At 65.9% G+C, this 17,230-nt stretch overlaps 3 protein-coding genes across 6 annotated transcripts; 1 reads left to right on the top strand and 2 right to left on the bottom strand.

Moving 5' to 3' along the window:
• Positions 1-39: 39 nt before the first annotated feature.
• Positions 40-3,901, bottom strand: REEP6 (receptor accessory protein 6). Of its 2 annotated transcripts, none has more exons than XM_040653727.1 (5): positions 3,663-3,901; positions 1,278-1,400; positions 983-1,121; positions 625-793; positions 40-177 (listed from the first exon to the last, which is right to left on the bottom strand). In XM_040653727.1, the coding sequence occupies exons 1-5, from the start codon at positions 3,884-3,886 to the stop codon at positions 131-133; spliced, it is 702 nt and encodes a 233-aa protein (XP_040509661.1). In that variant the 5' UTR covers positions 3,887-3,901; the 3' UTR covers positions 40-130. The 2 variants fall into 2 exon arrangements, with proteins under 2 accessions (XP_040509661.1, XP_025000176.1); XM_025144408.3 differs by having other exon boundaries at positions 1,307-1,400; positions 3,663-3,781.
• On the top strand, positions 3,870-9,134 carry PCSK4 (proprotein convertase subtilisin/kexin type 4). The gene is made up of 15 exons (XM_015299950.2): positions 3,870-4,109; positions 4,491-4,595; positions 4,721-4,816; positions 4,981-5,109; positions 5,554-5,630; positions 5,742-5,830; positions 6,369-6,541; positions 6,708-6,920; positions 7,081-7,181; positions 7,257-7,360; positions 7,436-7,553; positions 7,764-7,943; positions 8,052-8,176; positions 8,465-8,584; positions 8,693-9,134. The coding sequence occupies exons 1-15, from the start codon at positions 3,870-3,872 to the stop codon at positions 9,070-9,072; spliced, it is 2,250 nt and encodes a 749-aa protein (XP_015155436.2). The 3' UTR covers positions 9,073-9,134.
• Positions 9,135-10,784: 1,650 nt separating this feature from the next.
• ADAMTSL5 (ADAMTS like 5) lies at positions 10,785-15,520 on the bottom strand. Of its 3 annotated transcripts, none has more exons than XM_003642878.6 (12): positions 15,268-15,520; positions 14,255-14,324; positions 14,020-14,180; positions 13,606-13,666; positions 13,385-13,493; positions 13,174-13,301; positions 12,971-13,094; positions 12,484-12,567; positions 11,919-12,082; positions 11,608-11,836; positions 11,410-11,481; positions 10,785-11,309 (listed from the first exon to the last, which is right to left on the bottom strand). In XM_003642878.6, the coding sequence occupies exons 1-12, from the start codon at positions 15,333-15,335 to the stop codon at positions 11,002-11,004; spliced, it is 1,578 nt and encodes a 525-aa protein (XP_003642926.2). In that variant the 5' UTR covers positions 15,336-15,520; the 3' UTR covers positions 10,785-11,001. The 3 variants fall into 3 exon arrangements, with proteins under 3 accessions (XP_003642926.2, XP_015155455.2, XP_015155456.2); XM_015299969.4 differs by having other exon boundaries at positions 11,400-11,481; XM_015299970.4 differs by having other exon boundaries at positions 11,092-11,332.
• Positions 15,521-17,230: the final 1,710 nt, after the last annotated feature.

The raw sequence follows: 17,230 nt of genomic DNA on the forward strand, positions 1-17,230 counted from the left end.
TTAAAGGCGCCGGCCCGGCGCGCGCGGAGCAGACGGGAGTGGATCGGGAGCCGCTTTACTTGGGGGGGAGGGGGGGAACCCGAGACGAGGGGAGCGGGGGCCGGGCTCAGGCCGGCGTTGTCCCGGTGCATCATTTGCTCTTCGCTTCCTGTGCCAGCTTCACGGCGGCCTCAGAGGCTGCGGGATAGAGAGAGAGCGTCGGGTGAGGGTCGGACCCCGCACTGAGCCCACCGGGACGGGGATGTGCGGGGCTGCGGGAGGGGGGAGAGCCTGCTGAACATCTGCAGCGGGGAACCGGGTGGACTGCAAGAGTGGGGCCAAGAGGAGCAGGGCTTGCAGGAGGAGGGCTTGCGGGAGCAGGGCTTGCAGAAGCAGGGCTTGGGCTCCACGCTGGCTGTGGAAATGAGGTTATTACGTACGGCCACGCTGAGCTGCGGGGCGACCTCGGCCGCCAACCGGGCTCTGCTGCTGAGCAGAGTGTGCAGAACTGCTCCGGGAGGCGTAGAAAGAAGAGAGACAACGAGAGGGGCTGGGCTGCCATCGTGGCTGGGATGGGGTTCCGCTTGGGGGGGGGGGGGAACAGGAGGGGTGTGGGGCACAGAGGGGGCATGGACCCAGCACTACCTTCTCTGGTGATGGCAGAGGCTGCATCCAGTGCTTTGGTGCTGAGGTCACTGAACACTGAGTCCACAGCACGGTGGTGTTTGAGGAAGCAGGGCCGGATGACGTTGTGGTAGAGCACCTGTGAGCCATTCCAGGACACCGGGGCCATGCACCACACCAGGAACAAGCACTGTTGGGGAGAGAAGTGCTGCAGAGCCGGGTTGGGACAGCAGTGCAGCTGTTGGGGTGCTCCGGTCCCTCCTGCCCAAGGCTGGAGCTCTCTGGAGTCCCCAAAGCTCAATAAATGAACCCCAAAAGCTCAGCCAGGAGGGGGAGGGCTTCAGGGCCTGCAGCCCCCGTGCCCCCATGAAGGTGTTACCTTCCCAGCATAGTAGAAGGGGAACCAGTAGAGGAAAATGTCAGAGAAGAACTCGGCTATACTGAAGACGCCGTACACCACCCAGTAGGTGAGCCACGTGGTGTCGTCCTCCTTGCTGGAGCTCTCGATGGCTTTGATGCTGCGGGAGGGAGGGCGATGGGTCACTGCTTTCTGCAGGTTGGTTCCTACAGCAGGCACGGCCTCCCCACGTCCCCAGCCCTTGCAGTGTGCCTGCCCTACAGCAGGTCCTGCTGCCCCAGCGCTTCAGGAGTGCGCTCTGTCCTCCTCACATTACCCATCCAGGGCTGTAGAGCCGATACTTACGAGACATATGCAGGGTAGGCGAAGCCAATGAGGTTGCAGACCAGCGAGGCACCGTAGCCAAACACCAGGTACAGCCCCAGGAAGGTCAGGGAGCCTGCAGGACAGAACCAAGAGCCAGGGGTTCAGCACGGGGAGCTGCATTGCGCTGCTGGGAGCAAGGGGTGCACACAGCAGGTCGTGCTTTGCTCACTTGTCCACGGCAAACACAGTGCATTCAGGGGGTTGGGGGTGGCAGAGCCCTGCAGCTCCCCCCCATCCTGCCTGGGTGGGAGATGCGTGCCTCCCTGCTGCCCTCTGCTCGCTGCCCTGTGCGTCCACGTGCTGAGCGTGTTAGGATTCAGCCCCCTGAGAGCCACCAATCCCAGCTTCCCCGTCGTTACATTAAATTGTTAAATTAAACACCAGCCAAAGCGCCGGCTGTTTGGCACCTCCCCAGGCCCCAGGCGCCGCCTCAGAGGAGCACTTGCTGCCAAACCCCTGCAATGGAGCAGAGCACACAGCCCGGTGCTTTCTGTGCCACCCCAGCGGCGTCTCAGCTCCTGCACGCCCCGCTTACAACACTGCCAGCAGCATAAGCACCTTATCCTACAGCAGGCAGGAAAGCTGGGACTTAGCCCGTCTGTGGCAGTGAATTAGAGGAAAGGGGCACAGGGGACGGCTCATCCCTGCACTGCTCACAGCAGCAGATCTGCACCACGCTCTGTGCTGGCGTGGGCACCTCTGGGCCCGGGGCTTTGCAAGGAGATGGGCGCTGTTCCCAGCTCGTGGGAGCAGCCACAGCTTCCCTCTGAGGGAAACAAGCAGGCAGGTTCAGGCAGCTCTGGGTTTCGTTCCCTAAAGAGCCTTAGGATGGATTTCATGGGCTAAGTTTAGCCCCCTAGAGAAATTTATGTAAGAGCAAAACACAAAGGAGAGGCTCAGCTTGCACAGAGGAGCCTTGTGTGAAGGAGGGCAGGAAGGAGATGCATCCTGGGGTCCTAAACCCACAATGACACCAGTGTGAGCCCAGGAGGAGGAAAAAAATCCAGCAGAGGAAGGGATTGTGTGCTCTATGGACCCTGAGCAGGCTGGTGGAGGAGCTGCCCACGCTGCCCACCCCCAGAGCCCCATCCCTGCCCCCCATGCAGGACAGGAGGCCACTGAAGCCTCATCTTTGCAGCACTGAATGGAGAGCTTGGCAAAGGGGTCTCCCCAGCCACGGGCACAGGCAGCCTGCAGGTGCGTCACAGAGGGGATGCTGTCCCCCTCCCAGGTGCCCTTTAGCAGGCAGAGGGTCCAGCTGTGCCGCCCAGAGGGTCTGTGCTGATCTAAAAGGCACTGAGCAGCCCCTTTTGGCTCCCAACACAAAGGGAGGACCGCTGCAGAGCCGGGGGAAGGGAGGAAGAAATCCGATATTTGCCGTTCGGTGCCAGCTTCACCTTTGCAGCCACCGGAGCTGTGCTGCGGGAGCAACGCTGCTGCTGTGTCCCTTATCACCCAGAGCCCAAAGTGCAACCAGAGCCCCAGCAGCAGCCATCTGACAGCCCAGCACTGCTCCAAACACGTGCCCGCTCCTGCACGCGTCTCCCAGCGGAGCAGCCAAGCTCTACAGCAGCCACGGGGCCAGGAACCGGGCTGGGAGCACAGCAGGGAAGCCTGGATCTCCTCCCCCCCCCTCCATTCCCAAGGAGGTTCCATAAGGAAATGTGGAGGCAGATGGCAAGTCATAAACACGGCCAAGGCACAGACGTGGCCAAGGCTGAGGTGACAGCCGCACCGAGGGGTCAAATGGTGCCGGGATGGGCGCCTTGGGGAGATATCTCTGGCTTCTCATTAATGAACAAACAGCACCTGGTTAACGAGCAGACCTCTGCCCTCCTGCTGTGGGGGGGGGGGGGGGGGGCGGTTGGTCCCACGCTGCAGCCGGGCTTCCTCAGGGCAGGGGGATGTGGGGACCAACCCTGGGCAGGTGTGGGCTCTGTGTAGCCCATCCAGTGGGGCTGGGAGGGGAGGAGGGGAGGGGGGAGGAGAAAGGGAGGGGGGGGAGATGGGGAGGAGGCCGGGGGGGGAAGGGGGGCAGAAAGGGGCAAAGGAAGGGGGTGGGGGAGAAAGTGGGGAAGAAAGGGGGGAAGAAAGGGGGAAGAGGGGAGGGGGGGCTGCCACCCCCCAGAGTACCCAACGGCCCCCCTGGGCAGCTCCCCTCCCCCCCCCTCCCCTCCCCAGGCAGCAGCAGGGCCCCATTGCTGGGCAGTGCGGGGCTGTCAGCGCACCCCGGGGCTGGGGGGGCACCCGAAATCGGGGCAGGGGGCTGAGGGGTCCCCGTGGGGCGGCTCCTCGGCTGCGGGGAAGGGGTCCCGCGGCGGGGCTGCGGGCGCACCTGTGGCCAGGTAGAGCCGGCGGACACCGGTGCGGGCCTCCAGGCGGCCCAGGAGGTCGGAGAGCGGCCCGGGGCGGTCGAGGAAGCGCTGCAGGCGCTGCTGAACGCTGCCCATCGCTGCGGGCCCTGAGCGGCCCCGGGGCCGATGCGGCGCCGTGCGGGGCGGGGCGGGGCGGGCCGGACCGGGCCGGTGGCGTCGCCGTCTCCATGGCAACGCGGGGCATGGCGGCACCGCCCGGCCTGGGGGCGGCGTGGGGGCTGCGGCTGCTGCTGCTGGGTCTGGGGCTGCGGGCGGGTCTGGGGCTGCCGGCGGGTTTGGGGCTCCCACCGGCTGCGCCCGCCGCTCAGCCCCGCGTCTACGTGAGCAGCTGGGCCGTGCGGGTGGCGGCGGGGCCGCGGGATGCGGGGCGGTTGGCGCAGCGGCACGGGCTGCTCTGCGCGGGGCAGGTGAGGTCCGAGCCGCTGCGGGTGGGGTGCGGGATGTGGAGGGGTACGCGGGTTCCTATAGGGCTGCGCAGCTCCTCGCGGCCCCCCACGCAGCACGGGTGGGCGGCGGAGCCCCGCGCACAAACCCCATCCCGCAGAGCATCCCTCTCTTCCAGCGCCATCCTGCTGTAGGAGCCCGCTTTGGCAGAGGGGTTGGACTCAGTGCTCCCTTCCAGCCCTGTGCTTCTGTGACCCTCTGGCACACCCAGTGCGGCCCCCCCCCCCCACCCTGGAGCCCTGCAGGGTTTGAGCACTCATCCCAACCCAGCAGAGCTGGCGCGCTCACATCCCCGCCCCTCCAACCCATCTCCGTGCAGCCCCTGAGCTCAGCCCTCACTGCAGGTGCTGGAGGGAGAGCCCTACTACCACTTCCAGCACCGCGGCTCCAGGCAGACATCCCTGAGCAGGCACTGGGGCTGGAGCCTGCGGCTGAGCAGGGAGCCACAGGTAGGGGCCGGGCTCTGGTGGACCCTATGGTGGACCAGGTGGACCCTATGGTGGACCCTATGGTGGACCAGGTGGACCCTATGGGGACACACGTGGTGCCAACAACGCTGCTTCCCACCACCCAGGTGCTCTGGTTTGAGCAGCAGACGGTGAAGAGCCGAGCCAAGAGGAGCGGCAGCGTGGTGCCCACGGACCCCTGGTTCCCCAAGCAGTGGTACATGGTGAGACTGTGCCGCCCTCCCACCTAATCCCGATGTCCTCAAGCAAATCGCCTGCCCTGAGCGTAAGCAGGGCTAATGCTGGCAGCGATGAGACAGCAGGAGGGTCCTTGGAGGACGTCCTCCACCCGCTGCTCTGCACCCATTGATCCCCATCTGCTTCCCAGAACAACGACATCGGCTTTGATCTCAACATCCTCGCTGCTTGGAGCAAAGGCTACACGGGCCGGGGGGTCGTGCTGTCCATCCTGGATGATGGCATTGAGAAGGACCACCCTGACCTGGCTGCCAACTATGTAACTATGCTCCCCCCCCCCCCGGGGCAGAGCTCTGAGCTTTGGGGCTGGGAGGGGATGGCGCAGCTCTGCAGCCCACGGGACCCCGTGGTGGGAATTCAGCCTCGCCGTGGTTGGATCAAAGGGCTCTGCCATCATTTCTCACATCAAGGAAATGTTAGAACTCGTGCACGGACGAGCCCCTAGAACAGTCAGATGTAATTACAGCAAGCTGCAAAGCAAGTAGAGCTTGTAAGCTCCCACGTGCTCAGAGAGAAAAGAGGACGGGTGGGAACCTTAATCAGTCCACAGCAGTGTGGGTTTGGTTGAGCCCAGCAGGTTCAGGCGAGGCCAATGCAGTCAGTGGGCATGCAGGGACCTCCCTGGGCTGGGTGTCTGCCCCGAGCTGGCACAGCTCCTCTTCACCATGGGATTTGGTCACGCCGGTGCCCCGTTTTGCACTAGGATCCCCTCGCCAGTTACGACTTCAACAGCAACGACCCCGACCCCCAGCCCAGGTACGACGCCTGGGATGAGAACCGGTGAGTTTTGTCCTCTGGTTCTGCATGGAAATCCCCTCCCGTGCTGGGAGCAGAGCCGTGCCAGCCCCCAGCCCCCACCCCAAGGATGGATCTCCTGTGTCTGCCCCCCAGGCACGGGACGCGCTGTGCAGGAGAGGCAGCAGCCGTAGCCAACAACGGGATCTGCGGCGCAGGCATTGCATACAATGCAAAAATTGGAGGTGAGCAATTCCTCCTCCTGCTGCTCGGCACGGGAAGGAGGCACGAGCCAGCCTGGGCACCTGGAGGAGCGCGTGCCTACAGCCTGCAACCCTCAGGCTGACTCCATCAGCACCACAGCGCTGCAATGCCAGGGAGCTGCAGGACCTGAGGCTTCAGAGCAGTGCTTCGGACGTCATCGGTGAACCCCTGGATGATGTTTCATGGATGTGAAGCCCTGAGGGCTTCCCGGCTGCTGGGCTGCTCCAGGGGAAGCCGAGGGCTTGCACAGCACTAGAGGGTGCTGCGGGCTTGCAGCAGGCCCAGCAGCAGTGCAGGGCTCTGCCTCCACACCCTGCAGGATGGGTGCCCTGCTCACTGCCCAGCTTCCCTGCAAAGAGACTGTGCCAGATGGGGTTAGAGCTGGGGGAACTGCACGGGGGTTAAGAAGGAGCGGTAATCCAGCAGTGGCTGCACTGACCTGCAGGAAGCTGATGGCTGCAGGGCAGGGCTGGGGCTGGCTGGACCCAACGAGCCCTCACTGCCAGATCACCTCTCCAGGTGTGCGGATGTTGGACGGTCCCATCACGGACATTGTGGAGGCTCAGTCCCTCAGCCTGCGGCCGCAGCACATCCATATCTACAGCGCCAGCTGGGGCCCTCTGGACGATGGGAGGCACGTGGACGGGCCGGGTGTGCTGGCCCTGAAAGCCTTCCACAATGGGATCACTAAAGTAAGCACAGCATACGGTGCCCTGTAGGTTTGCGCCCTGTAAGTTTGCTGGCTCCGGACCGGAGCAGTGGCTTGCTGGTGCCGTCACAGCAGGGATGCTCTGGGTTCTCCAGCACAGAGCTGGATGGTGACGAGGCCATCTCCTGCTCATCCTCTCCCTGTCCCAGGGGCGTGGGGGGCTCGGCTCCATCTTCATCTGGGCCTCCGGCAACGGTGGCATCAATTATGACAACTGCAACTGCGATGGGTACACCAACAGCATCTACACCCTGACGGTGGGCAGTGCCTTTGCCAGTGGCCGGCGGCCCCGCTACAGCGAACCCTGCGCCTCCACCCTCACCACCACCTACAGCAGCAGCACCAGCAGCAAAGCACAGATTGTGAGTGCCCCCCCAGCATGCCCGAGCCCCCCCCCCCCCCCAAGCTGGGCAGGAGGAGGCACTTCCATCCAAGTCTCTGTGCTGGGGCATGGAGGGACCAGGCTGTGTCACCCAGCAGGGGACAAAGGACAAACCCCCACCCCCTTCCCCCCCCCCCCAGGTGACCACTGATCTGCACCACCGCTGCACCGACAGACACGCAGGCAGCTCCGCCTCAGCCCCGCTGGCTGCAGGAATGGTTGCCCTCGCTCTGGAGGCCAAGTAGGTGCTGGGGGGGCCGCCCCCAGAGCTCCCCCTAAAGCAGAGCCCTCTGCCCCAACGCCCTCTCGCTCCCAGCCCAGCACTGACCTGGCGTGATGTGCAGCACCTGGCGGTCAGGGCCTCCCGACCCGCTCACCTGCAGGCAGAGGATTGGGCTGTGAATGGGGTCGGGCGCAAGGGTGAGTCTGTGGCTGCTGGCTTCAACCAGCCCGCAGAGCAGAGGGGCTCACGTGGCCCCTTCTCCCACATCCCAGTGAGCCACCACTACGGCTACGGGCTGCTGGATGCTGCTCTGCTGGTGGAGCTGGCCCAGGCGTGGGCAGGAACGCGGCCTCAGCAGAGGTGTTCCATCGAAGCTCTCCACGCCCCCCGGTAAGGAATGAGGTCCCCTGGCTCCGACCTCATGCAGGGGCTTGCTTGGAGCAAAGCCGTGCTGCGTCCGATGCAGGAACTGCATGCCAGGAGTTGGCTTCTGCTGTCAGCACAGGGCTGTGGTTGGAGCCACAGCAGAGGGCAGGGTGCCCACCGGGGGGGGGGGGGGAGGGGGAGGGTGATGCTCTCACCCCTTCTTGTGCCCATCAGGAACATCGGCTCCAAACTCACCGTCTCTGCAGACACCTCCTCCTGCTCGGGGAGGACCAGCAGCATCCGCTCCCTGGAGCACGTCCAGGTGCAGCTCTCATTGAGCTACAGCCGCCGGGGGGACCTCCGGGTCACACTGAGGAGCCCCATGGGGACCACATCCACACTGGTGACCGTGCGGTATGGGCTGTGCTGAGCCCCAGCAGTGCCCCGTTATGCTCAGCCCAGAGTGTCTGCGGAGCCCCTTTGGGCTGCACCCCCTGCAGCCCCCCCCATGTCTGCCCGCAGCCCATACGACACCAGCCAGCAGGGCTACAAGGACTGGACCTTCATGTCCACACATTTCTGGGATGAGAACCCTGACGGGACCTGGACGCTGCTGCTGGAGAACAAGGGTGATGCCTACAACACAGGTGGGCACTGGGGGGGGACGAACCCATCCACCAGTACCACCCAGTGCTTCGTCCCCTCCCCTCCCTTCTCCATTTGGTTGGCATCTGACTGTCCTCTCTCTGCTCCTCCCTGGGCACAACCCCTGGGAGAGCCCTGTCTCTATTGGGGCTGTACTTTGGGGTCTCCCACACAGCCCGATAGAAGCATTGCTGGCCCTGCAGCTTCCAACCCCACATCCACCACCAAGGACACGGGTTGGGGACGTGTGGCTGCCACCCAGCACCGTGTCCTCTTCCTCCCACCACCAGGCACGCTGACCAGCTTCATCCTGCACCTGCACGGCACAGATGAGGACATGATGGCCAGGCGCTTCTCAGCCCCCACTACAGCTGAGTGCACCAAGTGGGACGCGCAGGGAGCATGCGAGGGTGAGCGCATCCCTCACCGTGACTTCGGGCAGGAGGGGACGGTGCTCTCAGCTCCTGAGTGCCTCCAGGCGGTCCCATATCCCCGCTCACACCCCCATCCCTTTGCAGAGTGCAGTGGCTCCTTCTACGCCTACCAGCGCTCCTGCCTGTCCTACTGCCCACCCCGCTCCTACGGCCGCTCCCGGAGCGCCACGCACGCATCCCTCACCTGCGCCCGCTGCCACCACTCCTGCTACACGTGCCAGGGCACCTCGGCCAACAACTGCACCTCCTGCCCCGCTGCCCACACCTATGATGAGCGCACCCACTCCTGCTCCGCTCCTCAGGACCTCTCCCCCCAGGAAGGGCAGCACAGGAACCTCCTCCCCATCGTCCTCCTGCTCTGCGAGACCGCCATCCTCTTTGCCGTCGTGTCCTGTGTGTTCCGTACCGCGTGGCTGTGTGTGCTGGCTGGCTGTGCAGGTCGCTGCTGGGCTGGGGCACGGTGACAGCAGCCTGGGCCGCAGCCATCCGTACCCCTCTCCCAAAATAAAGCCTCTTGTTGTCTTTATGGGCTGCTCCCACTCAGCTCCATGTGTGGATACGGGCACAGCGGTGGCTGCCGTCCCCTGCTGCCTCATCCCTGCACCCCCAGCACTGAGGCAGTGCCGGACACAGCGCTGGTTCATTGCAGTGATGTCCAGAGGGAGCAGAGCACAGACCCCATGGCCTTTCCCAGATGCAGAGGGGTGGGGAGGAGATGTGATGTCCCTCCAAACAGCTGCACCCGAGCAAACGCGTCCTGTGCTGGAAGGGCCAAAAGCCCACATGTGGACAGGGAGCAGGAGCTGGGTGCTGTGTTGCTGCTCGTGGAGGGCAGCCCCAATCCGTGCTGCAGTGCTGGCACACGGTTCAGCCTTCAGGAACGTGCCTGGGGCCACTGCACACCACAGCGCCCTGTGTCCCAGCAGCACGGCACAGCTGCGCCCCAGCACGCAGCACAGCGCCGGGCTGGGACAGCGTGGGGACCTCTGCCAGCGGGGGCCCTCCTGGGGACATCACTGCCAAATGGGGGTCAGCCACCACTGCAGGACATGGGCACGGAGCAGAGAAGTGCAGCATCGCCGGGTGTTGGCCATCAGTCCTGTACCTGTCGTGCCATCCCTGGGCTCAGCGTGTTTGCACAGCTGGGGCACACACAGACGTCACCGAGGAGAGTGAGACCTTTGTCCAAGCGTGCAATCACCAGGGAGCTGCGTTCCCATCACAGCACGCTGCCTGCAGCTGTGCTGGCCCCCGGCCTGGCAGGAGGCAGGGACCCTCCCTGGGGGTCTCCCTCCCCCCCTACGGGCTGTCCCATCCCCAGCGTGCAGCCTGCAGTGCAGAACTGACACTGAGCACGTCGCACTGGGGGAGAGGTGGGGACGGGGAGGGCTGCGTGTGGCCGAGAGCAGCCCCAGCTCATACAGCCCCAGCCCAGATCCCAACCCCATCCTCACCGTGCACCTGAGCTGTCCCAGGAGCAGGAGGGCTTCTCCCACCGCTTGGTGCTGGGTCCCATTGGCAGCCTCCTGAGCAAGGAGAGCAGCTGGGCTGCAGCACAACCAGCGCATCAGCGCAGCTCTGCCTCATCACAGTGACAGTGAAGATGCGGAGAGCAGCAAAGCCCCCAGACAGCGGGGTGGGGAGACCCCCAGCATGGGGGGCCCAAACGGGACAGCACAGAGCTGCCCAGCACTGCTCACTGCCTGGGGACCCCCCCGAAGAGCAGAGCAGCCCCCCATGCCCAGGGACAAACCCTGCTGGCTGGAAGGAGCACTTTTATTGGGCACCAGCAGCCTCCTGCCCCTAACCACTGCAACGCGCCTCACCTGTGCTCCAAAGCACTTGGCACCACCCGGGCTGATCCCAACACGCTGTGCCCATGGCGTGACGTTCCCTGGGGTGTCCCCATCCCCGTCCCCATCTGTGGGCCCCCCGTGGGACACAGCCAGAGCACGGCTTGGGTTACGGCACAGCCACGGACCCGCGCCTCCGCCGGAAGGGAGATAAGCGGAGGTCCCCGACCCCGAGAGGCGCAGCCTGGCGGGCGGCCACGTGGGGGTGGGCACGGCGAAGTGCTGCTCGGGGGGCTCAGTGTGGGGACACAGGACGGCACCCCGGGGTGGGGGGGCATACAGAACAGCCTGGGTTTGTTCCAACCAGGACAGGGACACGCAGCAAGCGAGCGATAGATATAGGTTTATTTTCTGCAAAAACAATAAATTACCACTCCCCTCCGCCACCCCCCATCCGAACGCCCACCGGGGACGGCACAGCACAGGACGGGGCCACTCCATGACCACGCCAAGGGCCTCAGAGGGCCCCCAGCACGGCAGGAGGGGTCCCCCATCCCTGCATCATCCCCATCCCCCATGGGGTCCCCCATCCCTGCTGGCTCAGCGCAGGTGGGCACAGTGCCGTCCCGCGTCCCGCACCGCGCGCTCCTCGCGGGGTGACCAGGGCCGTGCGTAGCCGTCTCGTTGCAGCAGGATGCGGTTCAACGTGTGCTCGTAGTTGACGTGGCGCCGTGCCATCAGCACGTAGTCGTGGCCCCCCAGCAGCGTGGGGCAGCCGCACGTGTCGGGCACCCAGACGTACTCCCGTGGTACCATGGGGAAGCGGTGCCGGTACGGCGTCACCACCTGCACCTCGTAGCGCATCTCCTGCCCCACCGAGCGCCGCGCCAGGATCCGTGCTCGGAACACTGCAGGGTGGGAGTGGGGTGCACTGAGCGGGGCATCACGTCGGGTGTTGCTCCCCCCCCTCCCCCCCCCCCGCCCTGCCCCCCACCCACCGCTGCTCACCGAAGTCACTCTGGCAGAAGTGCCGGATGCGCTGAGAGCGCCCCTTGGGTGGGTGGCACCGCCCGCATCGCCCTGCGGGGACGAAGGCTGGGATGTGGCACCCAAAACCCCCCCCATGGGACCACATCCCTTAAGGAGAAGGGGGGCACTTCTGGACTCCAGCACAGCCCGGGGGTGTGGGAGGATGTGGGAGGTCACCTGCAGCAGATCTGACCCCAGGGGGGCTTCGCGGTGGCAGTGGCTCTGTGATGGGGTCCCGGGCCCTGGGGGGCACCGTGGGGAGTGGGGGCTCAGCGGGCGGGGGGCTGCCAGCTCCACGGGGTTGGGGCTGCCGCAGGGCGCTGGTGTCCACCATGCTGTGCTGGGGGTGCCCGCGGGGCAGCCAGAACTCGTACTCAATGCCTGGGTTGGGCTCCTGCAGCAGCACCTGTGCATCCAGGGGCAGAGCTAAGGGGATCGCTGCGGCTGGGGGCTGCTGCCCGCATCTCCGCACTTCCCCCGCTCCCCACCAGCACATGGAGGTCCTCGTCTGTGGGTCCCGGTGCCTCCAGGCTCTCGGTGCCGTCAGGGCTGCGGGCGTAGAGCAGCTGTGTGCCGGCCACCTCGTAGGGCCCCGGCCAGGCGATGGACCAGTCCCCATTGAGCACGTAGTGTCCGTCGCTCCTCATCAGGGCTGCGGGAGGGAGCGCATCTGGGCTGAGCCACGCATGGCCCCGGGACCTCCACACCGGGCTGAGCTGGGAGGGGGCACCGAGCCCCCATTGGAGGCCCCCAGGAGGGCAGCAAGGGTTGGGAACACTGCATGTGGGGTGTGGGGAATAGATGTGCTACATCTATGGCAGGATTGGCTGCAGTCCCGTGGCACAGATGGATCCCGAGGGCAGAGCTCCCCAACCCCCTGGGGATGGGTCCCGTAGTGGCCCTGCACTGGCCTGAAACTTGGGGTCACCCCCTCTGGAAGTGCCCTGAGATGGGGAGCGTTGCACACACAGAGTGGGGGGAGCGGTGCTGCACAGTTACCCGTGGCCATAGGATGGACTGGGACAGACTGGGAGGGGACAGAACACGTCCTACCAAGAAAGTTGCGGCTCTTGTCCGTCACCTTGATGTTGGTGGCCCCAGCGGGAATCTTGGTCACATTCATGTACCCAAAATGACCTGGAGGTGGGCAGGGAGTCAGGGCGGAATGCAGCCCGAGGGGTTATCATGGGGACAGCAGGGCCAGAGCTGGGACACCCACAGGGTGAGTGAGGAGAGGTGGGTGGGGAGGTGGGCAGTGGGGGACCCCCATGGCATCGACCCCGCCCGACCCCATGCAGTGGGACATGCAGGTCATGCGTGGCCATCTGCATTCCCACACCACAGCCAGGACCCCAACAGGGGACGTGGACCGCCCTGGGTGCATCCTGGAGAGCCCTGAACAGCCCCGGGGACCACCAGATCATAGCAGCACCCCAGAGGTGATGGGGGGTTGCAGGGAACGCGGGCAGAGGGCAATAGAACAGGGAAGCCAAGAGCCAAAGCATTCACCCATGGAGGGGCCGGGGCAATGTTCATTCACCGGAGAAGGGCTCCGTGTCCTGGAAGAGCCGGTGCACAAAGAGGCACCCATCCTGCCCACCGCCGCACCGGCTGCAGACACGGGGCTGTGCTCCCGTGCCCAGGATCCCATCACAGCCAACGCTCTGCAGGAGCAGAGATGTGATGTCAGGGCAGGGACGGGGACCGGTGCTGGGGGGGGGTCCCATCCCCACGCACACCCACCAGGCAGCGCCCACCGACGCACAGATCCGTGGAGCCGGGCCTGCAGCGGGTGCCGTCCAACACGCGGCCAAAGGTGTAGTAGAAGTTGTGCCCCACAGCCAAGCAGTTGAGGTCACAGACGTTGGGGGCTGCAGAGCCAGAGGGAAGGAGGGGACACCAGTGGTGGGGGGCATCAGGGCCCCAGATGGTGCCCCCACGCCCTGGGGCTCACCTCCATAGAAGGGCACCCAGCGGTGCCGGGTCTGCATGCCCTGCACGGGTGTGTCGTCGTATAGGGAGCACTGCATGGCACGGAACGGCACTGAGCCGCCAGGGCAGCCCTGCGGGGACAGCACGATGGGGCAATAGGGCCTGGAATGTGGAACCCATGGGGCCGTGCTGTGCTGTGCTGTGCTATGCTGTGCTGTGCTGTGCTGCACCATGGATGCTCACCTGGAGCTGGCAGAGCCGGTACTGCCGCTGGTCCCCTATGCACGGCTCCTCCTCGGCAGAGCTGCAGCATAGCATCAGCAGGGCAGGGTTAGTGTTAGGGTTAGGGTTAGGATTAGTGTTACTGTTAGGATTAAGGCAGCCCCATGCAGCCCAGTGACCCCACGGAGACTTCTTGTGGGGCTGGGATGCTCCAGCTGGGCTGGGAGTGATGCACAAATAAGAGCGGCACCACAGCGTCCCATATGGGGCCGTGTCCCACCTCTCCCAATGCAGACAGCCAAATCCAGCACCTGCTGCCTCCCCCATCCCTCCCCCTCTGAAACCATTCTGAAGCATCGTGTGGGACGGTGCCCAGGTGCTGTGGGGTTCTGGGTATGGGGACACACCGGGGGCTGCACCGCCCTCCCCACTCACCGCAGACACCTCCGGGTGCGGAGCGCAACGCCGTCCCCGCAGGAGCTGGAGCAGGCACTCCATGGCCCCCACGACCCCCACGCACCATGGGCTGACTGCCGGCGGGGCCGAGTGCGGCTGGGGGGCTCAGGGCCCCACATTGCTTCTCCTGGAGCTGGGACCTGAATGGAGGAAGGGGGCAGTCAGGACTGGGGCCGATGCACGGTCAGAGCAGCCCTGTGCCCCCAACCCTCACCTGTGTGGTGCCGATGCCACAGCCCAGGCTGAGCCAGGCCAGGAGCAGCGCCCGCCACGGCCACCAGGACCTGTGGAGGAGAGACAATGAGGGTACCCCACAACTACTGTGGTGCGATGTGGTGTGATGGGGTGACCCCAAGCTGAGACGGCGCAGGAAGGTCCCAGGGGTGCGGTGCCTCTGTGCCCTCTACTGTGCCACCGAGGTGGGCGCAGCCCCACAGGCAGTGCCATCACCCCCATGGCGCTGTGCTCGGCACAGCTCCGTGCGCCCCACACGGCCCCACACACCGCACTGCCTGCCGGGCTGCGGTGCAGGATGGGACCTGCGCGGTGGAGGCGGCGGTGCGGCTGTGACTCAGTGTCGCACCCTGAGCAGTGCGCCCGGATCCGGATCTGCACTCTGTGAGCAACGCAGGGGGTGCCGTAGGGCTGCTCTACGCCCCGTCCCCACAGCACCTGACCCCAAACACCCCACTGCCCGCAGACACCCGTTTCCTGTGGTCCTAAACCACCGCATGGCCTCAAACCACCCCACATCCGCAAAACCGCCCCACCGCCCCCAAACCACCCCACGCAGCAAAGGGGTGCGGGGGCCCCATCCCTGCAGCAGGGCCAGAGCCGTGCCTGGGAATCCCCTGGCTGAGCCGGTTTCCTCCCCCCCCGCTGCACCCACGGGGATCGGGGTCCCTGGGGGCACAAATCCCCTCCTGCACCCCAACCCCACACGGGCAGCAGCAGCACAGCCGGACCCCCCCACACACACCCCCAGTTTTCCCATAGGGGTCAGGGACAGCCCATGGGGGCAGAGGGGTCAGACCCCAGCGAGGGGCGGATGATGCCCAACCCCGACGTGATGCAGGACGGCACCACGTGCCTCAGTTTCCCCGGGGTGAAGCAGAGCTCTGCACACCCGTGGGGCAGCAGGGGGGGAGGGGGGGGTCCCACAGCCCACCTCCCCCCAGCAGAGCGGGCAGAAGGCTACGAGGGATTCAGCAGAACGCAGGGGCTTACCCGGCACCGTGGGGTCCCCCGGGGTGGGCACGGGGTGCCAGGCCGTCCCGCCGCCCTATTACAGCCATGCCTAACCCCGCTGCAGCACCAGCACCCAGAGGTGCACCCTGCGGGGCCGGCGGTCAGTCCCAGCCCAGAGGTTCTGCTATGGGGCCGGGCAGGCAGGCAGCAGCTCAGGACCCCCCCGGCCGAGCGGGCATCGCGTGCGCAGCTCCCGGGGCGGGCGGCCGCGCTCCCCTCCCGCTCGCCTCCCGTCCCTCCCCGCTGCGTTATTAATATCCAGCCCCAAAGGTGCGCCCAGCCCTCCCCAATCTCCCGCTTAACCCTTGGGGGCCCGCGGTGCGCCGAGCGGCGGGGGAGGTTCAGCCTGTGGGGGGGTGGGGGGGTTAAGACGGAGGGAGGGGGGTAATGAATGTGACCCCATGTCTGACCTCAGCCTCAACACTGTGGGGTGATACGGGGTCTGGTGCTGATGGAGTTGCTATGACCAAAGGGGGGTGGGGGGGGTCCATTCCTGGCATCTCGCTGTGCCCCCCCTCAGAGAAGACCCTGCCCCCCCCCAGGGTCTCCCGACCCATAGGTATCACACACAGCAGCACAGCCCGACACGGCACACAGGGAGTTAAGGGCCTGGGATGTCCCTGGGGGGGCCACAGCTGCTGCCAGCCCCGTGCTGGCCCTTAGCCAGCCCCCCCCCCCCCCCCCCAACCAACCAAGGCCCAGCTGCAGGCACCAGGCAGGGAGCCCTATGCTGGGGGGCCCTGAGGTGCAGCCCCCCCTGCTGCAAGTGGGACCCCTGCACCCCAGTCCTGCCCAAGGGGGGGGGGGGGAGAGGCAGATGAGACCCCCCCACAGCCAGGCCCATTCTGCCCCAGCATCTCGGGGGCTGGGTCCCAGCAGCTACAGGGGGGTCTGGGGGGGTCTTTGGGTGCCGGGGGACACAGTAGGGCTGGGAAGAGGGCAGATGGAGGGAGTCACAGCATCCCCCAAAGCCTAGGCACGCGGCCATGGGCTCCATCCCCACCCAGCAGCCCAGGGAGGTGGGTGCTCCCCCAGGGCTGTGCCCCCCTGGACCCACAGCATCACTGCACCCCAGGTATGGACAGCCTGGAGGCGAAGCAGTTACAGCATGGGGGGGGTGGGGGGGCAGGGATGGAGAGTGGAACAACCAGGTGCAGGTGATCCTGAAGCATCACTGTGCAGGGCACAGCGCAGCAGGATGGCACAGGGCGAGCTGCCCGGCAGCTACATCCAGGATGAGGGCAGCGGGGCACTCTACCAGCGGGGAGGGCTGCTGGGGGAGGTAAATGCCCACCACCATTCCTGCCCCCAGGCAGACCCAGCCAGGACCCCCACTTCCCATGGGGAAAGCAGCGCAGCGGGGACACGGATGGAGGCAGAGCAGAGCACTGGGCGGCACCAGGAGGATCCCCTGTGCTCTGCCCCCAACCTGAGGTCCCGACTCCTGGGGCTCCGTCCCACTGTCCCCCCCCCACCCACAGGGTGCTTTTGGGAGCTGCTATCAGCTGATGGAGTTGGCCAGTGGAAGGGTCTACGCCGCAAAGGTGATCCCACGAGCCCGGCTCTCCGTGCCAGGAACCAGCGAGAGGGTGAGTGTGGGGGGACAGAACACCCCAGGGATGGGAGCAACACCCACAGCCCTTCCTCCTCCTCCTCCTCCTCCTCCTCCCTTCCCGTGTCTCTGCATTGATCCCTCGGTTCCCATCCCCATCTCCCCGAGGGGAGGGCAGTGCAGTGGGGAAAGGGAGGGGGGTCTCCGGGCTCCCCCCAATGCAGGTGGAGCACGAATTGGAGCTGCACGGCCGTCTGCGCCACCGCCACATCGTCCGCCTGCACGGACACTTCGGCACCCGCAGCCACCTCTACCTGCTGCTGGAGCACTGCGGGCGCGGGGTGAGCGGGGTTGGCAGGGATGGGGGGTGGGGGGGGTCAGCAGTGGGGG

This window comes from Gallus gallus, chromosome 28 (genome assembly GCF_016699485.2).
Source record: "Gallus gallus isolate bGalGal1 chromosome 28, bGalGal1.mat.broiler.GRCg7b, whole genome shotgun sequence".
Classification (NCBI taxonomy): Eukaryota; Metazoa; Chordata; class Aves; order Galliformes; family Phasianidae; genus Gallus; species Gallus gallus.

Coding starts and splice junctions, on each gene's coding strand:
- PCSK4 (XM_015299950.2), top strand. CDS start 3,870: ATGGCAACGCGGGGCATGGCGGCACCGCCCGGCCTGGGGGCGGCGTGG. Junction 7,361..7,435: donor GAATGGGGTCGGGCGCAAGG/GTGAGTCTGTGG, acceptor CCCACATCCCAG/TGAGCCACCACTACGGCTAC. Junction 7,554..7,763: donor GAAGCTCTCCACGCCCCCCG/GTAAGGAATGAG, acceptor TGTGCCCATCAG/GAACATCGGCTCCAAACTCA.
- REEP6 (XM_040653727.1), bottom strand. CDS start 3,886: ATGCCCCGCGTTGCCATGGAGACGGCGACGCCACCGGCCCGGTCCGGC. Junction 794..982: donor CCTTCTACTATGCTGGGAAG/GTAACACCTTCA, acceptor TCTCCCCAACAG/TGCTTGTTCCTGGTGTGGTG. Junction 178..624: donor CTCTGCCATCACCAGAGAAG/GTAGTGCTGGGT, acceptor TCTATCCCGCAG/CCTCTGAGGCCGCCGTGAAG.
- ADAMTSL5 (XM_015299969.4), bottom strand. CDS start 15,335: ATGGCTGTAATAGGGCGGCGGGACGGCCTGGCACCCCGTGCCCACCCC. Junction 13,302..13,384: donor CTGGGTGCCCTTCTATGGAG/GTGAGCCCCAGG, acceptor CTGGCTCTGCAG/CCCCCAACGTCTGTGACCTC. Junction 11,482..11,607: donor TGGGGTCAGATCTGCTGCAG/GTGACCTCCCAC, acceptor TCGTCCCCGCAG/GGCGATGCGGGCGGTGCCAC.